The 13,405-nt window shown below is 41.1% G+C and overlaps 1 protein-coding gene across 2 annotated transcripts in view; it reads right to left on the reverse strand.

Annotated features, from left to right (window-relative positions):
* Nucleotides 1-389: 389 nt before the first annotated feature.
* Frmpd2 (FERM and PDZ domain containing 2) overlaps nt 390-13,405 on the reverse strand; it is a 135,405-nt gene continuing 122,389 nt past the window's right edge. For both annotated transcript variants that reach the window (XM_046446775.2, XM_046446776.2), the window contains 3 exons: nt 11,770-12,113; nt 4,203-4,484; nt 390-1,671 (listed from right to left, as the gene is read on the reverse strand). In XM_046446775.2, coding sequence (XP_046302731.1) covers nt 1,668-1,671; nt 4,203-4,484; nt 11,770-12,113 — 630 coding nt within the window. In that variant the 3' untranslated portion in view covers nt 390-1,667. The remainder of the gene's footprint in view (nt 1,672-4,202; nt 4,485-11,769; nt 12,114-13,405) is intronic.

The raw sequence follows: 13,405 nt of genomic DNA on the forward strand, positions 1-13,405 counted from the left end.
GGCCAAAAGTGGAAGTAGTGTATAGGCAACAAGCCAAGTGCCCTAAGATAGCACAGTTCATTCTGACTTTTACCCTGGAAGAAAGCAAGTGGAGGCTACAATCAAGTCCGCCTAAAGCAAATTAACATGTTCTTTATGAGACACAACTCAAAATGGGTCTGTGGGTCCCAGGGAGTCCTTTTCTGTAAGGAGAAGGTCTAGATTCATTTGATTCTATATCCACTCATTTCTTGTCCAAAGAGGAAATAAATGACCAGAGTTCAGCAGAATGCAAGTGGTACCAAAATTGCAAATCCTGTTATTCACTTCTTTGCATACTTGACAAATATACTAACATAGAAGGCTACAGAACTGTGTATCAGTGCATAAGGCTATGAGAAAATCTGAAATAAGGTTGGAAAACTACTTTTTTTATTAAAAGAAGAACAAGTCATGATCTATAAATCTTCTCAATCATGAAGAGAACAGAAAGAATAAAAACAAAAGCACACAAGGATGTACAAATTAGAAGAATACATAAATTAGATTTTAGAGCACAGCCTTTTTAAAACCTTCATATTTGCTTTTTGTTTGTTGTTGTTGCTTTGTATCTCTCCCTCTGTATCTCTCCCTCTTCCAGTTGTACCTATGAGGCTGTTCCCCTTTTCTCCACATTAGACCTTCACTAGGCCTCATCTTTCCCCATTGTATGATCTGGGTATATCCTCAAGTATGTTCTGTAGCTTGCACTGTGATATGCCACATATATTTCTTTTGTGCATTTGTTAATACTACAGTTAATGTTTTAACACCTAGCAATGCTAGATCTAGTACTTCACTCTTTTTATTATTAGATGTTCCTATCTTATTTTTCTTCCATATAATCATTAGAATTGTGTTTAAGTACAAAAGGAAAAGTCTCTGTAAGAGAGTATATAACTATGAAGTTGTATAGGAAGGATACAGATAGATATCAAAACACATTTCCCCCATGGCCTTTGAATCAAGCTTCTTAGCAGATTCCTTTCAGCAAACTGGTGGTACTTGATAACAATAGAAACTCCTTTGACCAATAGGAAACTAAAAAATTTAAACTAGAAGTTAGTATTTGTCCTAGAAAGTGTGCAAAGACTTTGCCCTACCTTACTTTTTTTTTTTTTTTCTTTCAAATACTGGGGACTGAGCCTCAGTTAATTACTGGGGATTGCAGGGCTTCACATACACTAAACAAGCACGTTACCACTAAGCTACAACCAGTCTTTTATTTTGATACAGAGTCTTGCTAAGCTGCCCAGGTTGGCTTTGAACTTGGGATCCTCCTGCCTTAGCATCCCCACCCACAGTAACTGTGATTACAGGTGTGCACCACTGCACCCTGAAATCTTGATGAAAAAGGTTTATTCCCAACTCCTTTCATGAGAAGAAGCCACCCCATCCTCATGCATACAAAGCTTTGATTGATGTAAATCCTAGAGCTAAGAATCGTTCAAAATGAGTCTTGGAAATGATAGGCATGATGTTTTAAAAGTGAGCTCTTAACAACTGGGCCAGGCGCTCCACCCTCAGTTGTCCTCTCAGGGACCAGGAAGGTATGTTTTGTGGACCACCATCATCTGTGGGCTCTTCTGTCAAAGGATGTCCTCGCAGACCTCAGTTTCTGCCTCAGGAGACTGTATCATTCTCTATATTCACCTAAAATGACAAGCAGCTTTTAATGGGTGGCTCCATTATTTGGCCAGCGGCCTTCCTGAAATCTGATTGGTTAGGGCATTTGGATTTATTGGGGGGTTTTTTTGTTATTGTTGTTTTTAGCCTCACAAAAGAGAAATACTTTGTAAGAAAAAAAGTAACCTTTGTGCCACTTGGTGGAGAGACATAAATATTATATAAATTCACATGGAAACACATATTCTAGAGGAAATTTTAAAATACACCAGTGTGAATTCATCTCTCCTTGCTATATGATCCTAGACAAATTAAATAAGTGTTCTAACTCCATTATAAAAGAGAAATTAAAATACCATTCAAAATTGATGGGAAAATTACATTATCATACTAGTTTTCTATTATTATTGTCTAAATGTCTAAAAGGATCAAACAAAATAATTTCAGATACAGGTTTAAAGGATACACCACTCCATCCATAAGAAAAGTCCTCTCTACATTGTCCAAGATGTCTCCTCACTTCCAGGACAAACAAGTGTATATAGCCTTAAAGTTTGGGGGGTTAGAGACCACTTAGGAAATACAAAGAATATTCAGAAGTTTAGATGGGGACGGGAGCTCTGAATGCTGAAATCTTGATGAAAGGATACAGATAGATATCAAAACACATTTCTCCTGAAGCAAACAGGCCACTCCTTGAAGCCCAGGCCTAGAGCTCATGCTTTGAGCATTCAATGCCTGCACACTACCCTCTATTAGCATGGCAGCGTGTGAGGGTGAAAATTGCTCTCTGTTTTTGTGCAGGATAAGAGATTATGACAGTACTCATCCTAACTACATCCCAATCCACCTTTCACAGCTGAGGACTAGTCAGTCCACCTAGATCCTGACACACTTTCCCTAGATGGATACTTCCTAGATGGGTACTTCCCCCCCACACACACCTATCCCACACCTCATGTTAGGGCACAAGTCTGCATGCCTAATTCCTTTGTCTCCTTGGAAAAAAGCAACAGAATTGGATGCATTCAAAGGGTTACATAATCTCACTGAAATAGTTTCCCCTTTACATTTATGATAAAAATAGCTAATACTTCCTGAGTATTACACTAAACAAGTGGCATGCATTGTCACCTAACCCACAATAACAGAATGAAGTGGTTTGGTTATCTCCATTTGGTGGTCAGCTGCATATTAGTTTAAAAATCATTTGCTACAGGATCTAATAGTGTGAACCTGAACCCATTCCTCAATGTCCTCTCCTCATTGCTCTGCTCTCTGCTGCCTGGTGTTGCAGATCTTGGTAGGACCTTTCATAAGCACTGACATTTGTGGTCTTTAGTTGCTTCACTGTGGGGCCCAAAGATTGCTCAGCCTCCTTCCTTTAGCTCCCAAACTTCAAAGAGCCCCTCCAGGAAGATTGCTTTCCACATATAAGCTGCTCCCTGCTTGCTCCACACTTTTGTGAATCCATAATATGCCTTCCTACCCTGATAAGGTTTCCAACTTCCCACAAATGCCCATGCACTGCCTTCAAAGCCTCAGCATCATCCCCTCTATTAATGTGTTGCTTCCTATTTCAGATAAGAACCAGCACTTCTATCATCATATTTGAATTTCAAATATCCACCCTTATCAGCTTGCCTGCCACTCTCCTCTGAGAATCCAGTTCAATCACTTGTGGTGGCCCAACTTCCTTTTATATAGCCAGGGAGGGAAATGTGGCTGGGACACAATGGGATGAAAGAAAATGAGTGTGTTTCAGTTATACCAGAATCTTTAGAAACTAATGCCTTGGTCAATTTCAATATGCCTTAGAAACAGGTTTATGTGAAAGTCTCTTGAATATTCAGCATCTTTTTACACTGGAACTGCACACATTATATACACTTTATCAGAATGTTGGGATGTTTATCCACCTGTCAAAAATGTAACCTCCTCTCCACCCAGTCTGATGGTTTGTGTTACACTTATTCCTGCCTCTTTTTCATCATATGCTCCTACCCCAGCTTGGTGACCCTGTCCCAGCTCCTAGGGGATCCTTGCATTAATAAACTTTTTTGATTTTAACCTATAACCAGTCACAGCAGCTCAACAAGAAGAGCCCCATTATGTGACAACAAGACTGTTTTCTGAAATACATCTAGGCCAGAGGCAGGCAGGAGGAGACAAGATAGGAATTGGCCCTTGACATATAGCCCCCAGAAAGGGAGAGGCCCAAGTGATATGCTGGAGGCAGCACAGAAGGCTCTCAACCCATAGCCTTAGAGGGGAGACCAGGCCTGACTCTGTCATTTACTCACCATTTGACCCTGGAGAAGCCCCAAATGTCCTAGGTAAAATGAAGGTGATGGCAGTCCCTGTCTGGTAGGTATTTGTCATGGAACAAGGACTGTAGGAAACACTCAATGAAAACAGCTGCCAAGACAACCCCCCAGTGGATGACGGAGGAACTTAGTCATGCCATGGTCCATTATCCTGGCCCAAGTGGATTGAAAATACTGAGCCCCAGGGGAAGAGTTCAGCCTCATCCCACCCAGAGAGAGCTTGATACCCACCTGAGGCCACCATCATCTGTATCCACAGGCTCTTCCAGGTCTTCCCATTCACTGTCACTCTCATGGGACCCTTCCAGAAGCAAAGACTCTGGGAGAGGGCCCCAAGAACAGAACTGTGGCAAAGGAATGGTCCCTGAATCTGCCTCCAGACAGTCTGCACAGGGCAGCTCGTCTTCGAATACAGAGTTGATCGTCAGGTACTCTTCATCCTCCGAGGTGGGGGAAGGGCTTTCAGGTGGATAATGTACGTCACATTCCTCATCATCCCTATTCAGTTCAGGACTAGAAAACAGAAATGGGTGTCCTTCCAGTCTCAGTCAGAAAATCCTCACCCTGCTTCCTCTTGCCTTGCAGGAAGCGCACCATGATATGACACATGAGACCCAGCTAGACTTCAAACAGCTCCTGCGAGAAACTGCTCCGGGCATCAGAAAGTAATCACAGAATGAGGCATGGCACCTGTGCTGGAGTAGCATCAGTTTAAGACCAAAGAGCAGCAAACAAATGATACAGTCTGAACAGTAAGTGCAATGGCAGAAGCAGCTGAGTGTTTCATGAGCAGGGGACAGCTTACCAAGCCCCAGAGGCCACACGGGACTTGACAGAGGGCAGAGCATTGAGAGCAGCACTATGACTCAGTTCTAGGATCAACTTTTCACAAGATAAACAGAGTTTATTAATTTCTCTGGAACTTTAATATTCTCATTGCAAAAACTGGAAAGTCAACAAATTTATAGGATTGTTAGGATGTTTAAATTAAATAATTCTGATATATATCTTCCATGGATCCTGGCACAGGGTGAGTTTTCAGTCAGTGAAAGATGCTATTATTACGACTATTATGATGATTATGATTTCAGCAGAGGGATTACTTGGAAAAGCTAACAAAGGAGACTGGGAGTGACTCAAGCAGGGGACCTTCAAAGCACTTTCTGCATATATGAGGTCCTTTTCTGACTGCTGAATAAAAGTGCCTATTTCGAGAGGCAGCCAGCTGGAGTGACATTTACTCCCTGTCTTGGAAGGACATAGGAAGCAGAAGAACAGTAAAACCCATTATCTGATGTTGCAGACTCAACGGTGAAAGAATGAGCCTTCCAGGGACTACCCCAATATTGCCACACATGCCTTGATTAGAAAGAACAGTCCAGGCAGACAGCAGGGAACTTTGCACAGCACTGCAGACATGCAGAGAAGGTGCTCAGAAAATATCTGTTGCAAGTCTGGTTAGAGAGGATGAGAAGGAAAATCTAAGAGAAAAGCATAGAGATTTAATTTATTTGTTAGTTTGTTTCACCAAGTACACAAATCCTCTTTTCTCAGCCTCCTTCCTCAATAGGTTGGCTTTGTTATGTGTCCCTTCCCTCCCTTCTCGTTTCCCACACTGACTCTCTTAAAATCAGCTGTAGCACTTACCAATGGCTACAAACCCCGAACACCCAGAAAGCATCGGTCACAACCTGATTTTGCTGTGAAAAGGACATCATTTCTGCTCATAGAAGCTACAGGGTATATGCGGCAGTGAATTCCATGTAAATGCAAGCACACTTGTGTATATAGAAAAGAAACTGTATTTTGCACGGACTAAAGAGAAACATTCACTTTCAAGGGGACCAAAAGCTTTCATTTTCTTTTTGGTTTTGGTACTAGGGATTAAACCCCTGGGCCACTTTACCAATGAACTACATCCCCAATCCTCTTTATTTTTGAGAGAGGGTCTCCCCTAAGTTGCTAAGGCTGGCCTCAAACTTGGGATCCTCCTGCCTCAGCCTCTCTAGTTGCTGGGATTACAGGAGTATGCCTGGCTGGAAAAAACAAATGCTGGAGGGTGGGATGAGGAAGAAAAGTAAAAATTGCTGAATGTGTGGAGGAAAAAAAATGTTTTCAAAACTTAAAAATAGTAGTCTGAATCACATATAAACATAAGAACATCCAGGAAAATTAGACTGCTGCCCATGCTGGCCCAGGCCAAACTCCCCACCCTGAGGGGGCACGAAGCTGCTGCCCACCAGCCATTAGAGCCTTCTGAAAGTCCATACCACACCTTTACCACCTTTCTTGCTCTATCTCTTCTGATAAGGAGTCTAGCTTTGATTTGAGGCTCCAGCTTCTGATCCTGCCTAGACATAGACCTAGAAGGATATCAACCTTTCCAGGTAGGTCTTGGTGGTCCCCATGGAGAGATCCTTGTCCTCATTCTGCTATAAGTTATGAAGAACTACAGCTGTTGCTTCCACTCTTCTGCACACACTCAAGCTACTCTTGCAGATCTGACCTTGAACTCCACCATGGGCATGGGAAAGGGTGAACAAGGAAAGAAGAGGCACAGAAAGGCCTGTGTGTGCTCCAAGGTGGAGCCTATTGCTTAGAAAGGGCAAGACTTGGAGATCTGAGGAATTTGATAAAGACAGTAGAGCAAGGCCAGGTGTTTTGGCAGGTGGACAGACCAGGTACAGGGTCAGAGTTCTTCACTGGGACCTGAAGCCAGTTTAAGACCTCCAGGGAGAATGTAGCAGGGCTCCCATGAAGCAACGGAAGGGGTCAATGTGTTCAGAGTTCTCTGCTCACCCCCAGGTATATTTAGTTAACTTGAATGCTCCTACCTTTGTTCCTGTCTACCAAGCTATCCAAAAGGAGTCTTTGATAGATACATGGTACCTAAAAGAAGATCTGGAGATCCACCCTGGGCTCCCTCTGCCCAACCATCTCTCTTCCATGTAAGCAGACAGGATCCCACCAAAATCCTGCAGCTCTTTAGCAGCTATTTCTATGAATAGGAACCCTAATTTAGCTCTGAGGTCAGTTAAATTATTCTGGAGATTCAGCTCATGATAGGTTATTTGCAGAGATAAGACACCAAGTCCAGTTTCCATAGCAGATGATGTTCTTCAAAGATCTGGATTACCAAAATCATCTCCATCTTTGAGGAAGACAAATTAGAAGATAGCATTTCAGATTTGAAATAAGAAGCTATTACAATATAATTGTTCTATTTACTTGTGGTTAATCTTACAAAAAGTTAAATTTTGTATCTCTTCATGTAAACTTCAGCCTTTTCTCTAGCTTTTTCTCTAGCTTTCCAGTATTGGGTCTGATTCGCATGTCCTGTTAGCCCTAGTGATGCTTATGGGAGCTCTGGGTCTTCGCTCCTTTAGCATTTGGCAAGTCAGGTTTGCAATGTCTCTAAGACATCAAGTAGAGAGGTCTAATGGAGTGCTGTATTTGAAGTTCAAATGAAATTTGAGACGGAGATCAATATTTTGGAGTTGTCAGAGAGGTATGTCTTGGTGGGAGGGGGTCTTGTAAGTGCTGAGAGCCTGCTATGGGCTCCGCTCTGTTAGGCTACTGCTGGTCCTATCGGGGCTTGTGCCTCACTCACTCCCCTCAACCACACTCTCATTGAAGTGTAGGCGTGATAGCCCTGCTCTGTTCATTGGCTGATTCATCTCCCAAAAGCTACTCTTGTCACAGCTGGCCTGGCAGCTCCTTGAGCCTGCTAATTATTCTTTACTATTCCAAGAGCAGTGCCCTCTCACAGAAGGCATTGTAGAGTCACTTTGGGTTCATTTCAAGGACTTCTGCTTTATTTTGCATTTCATTCATTCATTCATTTAGCAATACTGGGGACTGAATTCAGGGGTGCTCTACAACTGAGCTATATCTCCAGCTCTTTATTCACTTAGACACAGAGTCTCACTAAATTGACAAAGTTGGCCTCAAACTTATTATCCTCCTGCCTCTGCCTTCCAATTTTCTGGGATCACAGGTATATGCCACTGTACCTAGCTTTTTTTTTCTTTTTTGCTTCTTAAATGGCCATAAAAATTTATCATTTTACAAAATGGCATTTGCTCAACTTACATGCATTTTACTTACATCAATTCAACTACATGTGCTACATGAGAGAGGGAAGAAAGAGAGAGAAAGAGAGAACCTCAAACATTTTGCTGTGTCTAACTTCTCACCCAATGAGTATAAGCCCTGAAGTACACATTGAGTGGGAGAAGGGAATCTTCCATGTCCGAGGTTCAGTCTCAGTTCCTATAGCCCAGGATTTGAAGATACATAGTTCGCATAGAGTATGGCCCACAGATGCAAGCCTCCAGACTGCATTGGGGCTCAAACAAAGAAGTGTTCTGCTCCCACACTAAGGAAGCACATAACATCATATCTTCCAAAGTGATATTCAAGGGCAAAATAACTTAATGTGATTTTCACCTTATGTCCAAACCTTAGAAACTAACCCTGAATAATATGCAGATGTGTGAGGGGAGGGGTGGGACTGTGGGGATGGAAAGGACAGTAAAATGAGACAGACATGATTACCCTGTATACATGTTTGATTACACTACTGGAGTGATTCTGCACCATGTACAGACAAAGGAATGAGAAATTGCGCTCCATTTGTGTACTATATGTCAAAATGCATCCTATTGACATGTATAACTAATTAGAACAATTTTTTAAAAAGATGCAAATGCTTCCCCAGCCAAGCCCTGCCCCTAATAGGCACAGAATCCCTACAATCCTCTGTGAAAATGGACTGCACTGCTTTCTGATGTTGTGCTTACAAAGATCCATGACTACATGACAAAAATCTCTGAACAGAGAATGAAGAGAACAAAGAAGGAAAAATGAAATCTAATCTTTTCTGTGACATTCTGAGTTTTCTGAGGTGCTGGAAGGCATCTGGGGTTAAGAAGTAGCCACCCAGTAGATGGTAAGTTCTGGTACTTTGCAGGGAATTTCAATTTACAAGGCCTGTCCTTTAGCTAGAAAGGGAAAAAATACAGACTTGTGCTGAGTCCCTACTCTGTGCCAAGTACTATGATGTGTGATTTCTTTTGATCTGCACATGTCCTGTGCAATGGTTGTGATCTTTGTTCATAACGGGGACGCCTCCAGCTCAGGGCCATCACCTCTCCAGGCACACTAGTAAGTAGTAAAACTAAAACCAAGATATGTGATCTAGAAGTTTATGCTTTTTTGTTGTAAACTGCAGAAAGTTTGACCCATAGATACCAGAAACAAAGAGGCAGTTGGCCTGGCACAGCCGCATCAAAACTGAAGATATTTCTAAGTGGATCCACAAAGAACCACAATCTTATTTTGGAATTTTTAATTCCCATCCTTCTCAGGAGTTGAAAGAACTGCCTTGTGATTGCTGGGCTTGTGCCACACTTTCATTCCGGTAGGGGGCAGTCACTTGCTATTTGTGCATTAAATGTGAGCTAATGTACTGTTGGAGGAAAAGCTGTCATGATTTGAGTTTTTCTTTCAGAGAGGAGAAAAGGTTCCTGTGGGGGGAGAACGAAAATAAACAAATAAATAAAGCCAGAACCATCACCAAGAGGCAAGTGCAAGGAGAAGGTGAGGGCTATGGAGGGAGCAGTGCTGACAACACTGAGGCTGCCTGCCGTGGCTGTGTGGACCATATGGGCCAGGGCAATCAGCAAAGGGTGGAAACGAAGTGAGTGCAGAGGCTCTACTAGAATATTCTGGACAAGCATTCGGGACTCTTATGTGATTCTAAAAAGGCAACCCCCTCTAAGAATGACAGATTTTGGACATCTGGTATGCCCTTGTAAGCAGGGATAGAAAGCCAAATTTAATCAGAAAAACAAAATAATATGATGTTTCTTGCAAAAAATAAAATTAAATTAATGAGAAAAGGATAAGAAGAGATGAGTGTCAGAATTTTCAAGTAGAAGAAATAAAGAAATAGATTTCATCTTGATAAAATGAAGCACTTTGTGATCAACAACTCTATGATATTCAAATGGGTCACTTCAAGAGGTAACCAGTTCTGCATTCCTGGAGATATTCAAACAAAAGCTGGGTCCCGTTCTTGTGGAGTGTTATAGAACAGATTCTAGCAAGGAAAATGAGTTTAGGTTAGATCATCTTTATATGGAACAATCTGATATTCTATGACACTGTGAATGAAGTATTGACTGTATACCTAGTAATTAGTTTGAAAATAGCATTTTTAGTAACTATCAACTATACTGGATTAAGGGCACATGGTAATTTTATGTCTGGGCTTGCATGTAAATCCAGAACTACTTTAGAAACCAGATGACAGGGTTTATCACCCCAAATTATCTGGATATAAGATTTTTAATAATTCAAAATAGTAGCCCCATGCCTATAGGAGGTAGAATTCTTATATGTCCTACAAGAGCATGTTAATGATTGTCCTTGGATATATCTCCATAGGTTATTCTTTTTATGATTTTATCAAGTATATCAATTACTGCCTAGAAAGCAATTGTAAGGAACTGTAAATACACATAGGTTTATATGTTCATTATCAAACAATTGAAACTAGTATCACTGATTAATGTGCTTGCCCACCCTGTTCTACTTTGCAAGCTAGTTAGGTTTTGTTTGGCTGACACACTGTTCTTTAAAAGATTGAATCAGGTTGCTTTGAGGGAATGTGGGCCTGGACTCTGTTTGTCATGTCTCTCATAAGGCTTAATTGTATGCTTATTGCTGCTTCATACGGTGGAGCCTCAATATACATAGGGGGTTGGTTTCAGAGCGCCACCCCCCCATCAGATGCCCAAATCCCCAGATATTGGAGCCCCTTATACAAAATGTAGTAGATATCTGTGTATAGCCTACACATCCTTCCACATACTTAAATCATCTCTAGATTATTCATAATACCTAACTCAGTGGAAATGTTACGTAAATAGTTGTTACCATACTGTTTAAGGAATAATGACCAAAAAAAAAAAATCTGTGTATGTTCAGTACAAATGCAATTTTTACAAATATTTGCAGTCTATAGTTGGTTGAATCCACAATGCAGAACCCACACATATGAAGGGCTGATTATTCTTCATATCAGCAGCTAGTCCTATTTATCTACTCGTGTCTCTTGTCTAGGATGACCATAAATTAGAGCAATTTAATCTCAATGCATTTATATAGTGTCAAACACAAACTACTGCTCTTTGCTATTTGCCTGTTGGGTGCATAGGCATTGAGTTGGCAAACACCTAGAAGCAGTAACTGCCCCCTTGCATTTGTACTCCACTCTCTGCTCCTAGCAAGTTCCCTAGAATTTTGGGTATATAATAAATACTTATCTAACTAAAGATGTGTGTTTCATGAGAACAGTAGTAAACTACAAATACTTAAGGATGGATAGGAACAAAAATGGCTGTTAACATGAAAATTTTACTCTGTTTCTGAAGATGTAGATGGATTTTTTTAAAGGTGGTGTGGATAATAAAGAATTATATTGCAAGAACTTCTTACCACTATTAGAGGCTTTAAAAGGCTATGAATGGTATAAGACAAAGTTTTGTGAAAACCCGAGGCTGCCCTCTGTGTTCTCCAGGACATACTGGGGACAATCTTGGTCTAGGTGGGTTGCTTCCCCCAAATCTCATAAGCTGTGGTTACAAAAACTATGCTCCTCTTCTTTCTGCTTCCCTTCCAAATGTCTAGAACAATACTGGACACAATAAGCATCTGAGCCTAGTTACTGATTGCTTGATTATAATGAAATACATGCAATTTACAAAATGTCTGTAAATGTCATTAGTCTTACCTTCCAAGTCTCCTGATATCACACACAGAATAGCAGTTTTGCCTCAAATCATTTTCCAATGAAGTAGCCAATATTGGTGGCTCCATTTCTTGGTGAAGTTTACATAAATGAGGATGGGACTCCAGAGGACGTGTCAAGGACCCAGCCCATAGTTTCTGTCTGTCTTGGCCTCCTTGTGCCTCACTGGTGGCCTTGTAAAAAGACTCTGGCCTGAGATTCAGGCCTTCCCTTGCATCCAGGGAGGCACTGTCCCTCCATCTGTCCTCTTGGTCCAGGCTGGGGCTGTGTTCTGAGTCAGTACATGTTGCCCTGGTGAGTTCTTTGTCTGCTGAGAGTGCAGATATCTATTAAAAGAAATGCTAATGATTACTGGCTCCATGGTGCACACTGAGCAAACTCTAAAACTTGCCTCTTTGAGAAATAAAAGGCTTTTTTTCATGATTGTAGGTCAGAGCAGTTAAAAGATAGACCTTGGGGTTAGACCCCTCCATCAAGATCTAAGCTTTCCCACTTACTCCTCCTGAACCACAGCAACACACTCAGTCCTATCCCTAGCACCTTAGTGTAGGAACAGTGAAAACTCTCAATAAATGTGAGCTCTGATTATTTTGTAATGAGAAATTCATTACAAACACACAAACACACACACACACACACACACACACACACACACCACTTTATCCATGGCTTCATTTTCAGTTGCTAAAGTTTAAAAATATCAAATAGAAAATACTAGAAATAAATAATTCATAACTTTTAAAGTGCACACCATTCTCAATAGGATGATGAAATCTCAAAACTATTCTGCTCCATCCTGCCCAAGCCATGAATCATCTCTTTCCTATGTATCCATGCTGTATACATTACCTGCCCATTAGTTACTCAGTAGCTATCTTGGTCACAGATCAACTATTAGGGTATTGTAGTGCTTCTGTTCAAATAACCCTTATTTTACTTAATACTGGCCAAAAGGCACAAGAGTAGTGATGCAAAAAGGCATCAGGACATAAAAGATGGAAGGACAGATTAACTCTGGTACTATGTGGTAATGCTGCAGGTCATATGGGGGGATGGGATATACAGGAGTTGGCACTATACATGGTTTTAGGCATCCCTTGGGGGTTTTGAAACATATCTCTTCTGAAGAAGGGATACTACAGTATTTGCAATATTTAGACATAATGAAAATTGGAGAAAAACTAAGAAAAAATGTGACATTTTATCTTACTTTCCAATAAGAAAAGAGTTTTCTCTGCCTTCCAGCATGAGGCTCTTTCTTGGGTCTCAACCCCTCTTCTCCAAACATGACTTGATCCACCTCTATTGCTTGTACCTCTGTTGGATTTTTAGGTTCTTACTTTGAAAACCTGCTATGACTTGTTACCACTACTCAACCTTCTATAGAAGGACAGTCTGTGTTTCTAAAAGACCATGCATAGCACAACCTTCTGAGTCATTTGATTTTAGCCACATTCGTGGCCTTTGAGCTATTTTACAACTCTATGAATAAATGTGTTGTTCTTTGAAATCTCTGTTGAATCAGTTTTAACATCTGCCTAGTTTCCTCTTTCAATGAGTTAAAGAAAATCTTTAACAGGTGCTCATGTTTATAACTGTTTGACAGTCGTGACTTCAC

The sequence above is a fragment of the Marmota monax genome, unplaced genomic scaffold, assembly GCF_021218885.2.
Source record: "Marmota monax isolate L192 unplaced genomic scaffold, Marmota_monax_Labrador192_F-V1.1 WCK01_AAM20220418_F8-fsc00207, whole genome shotgun sequence".
In the NCBI taxonomy this organism is placed as follows: domain Eukaryota; kingdom Metazoa; phylum Chordata; class Mammalia; order Rodentia; family Sciuridae; genus Marmota; species Marmota monax.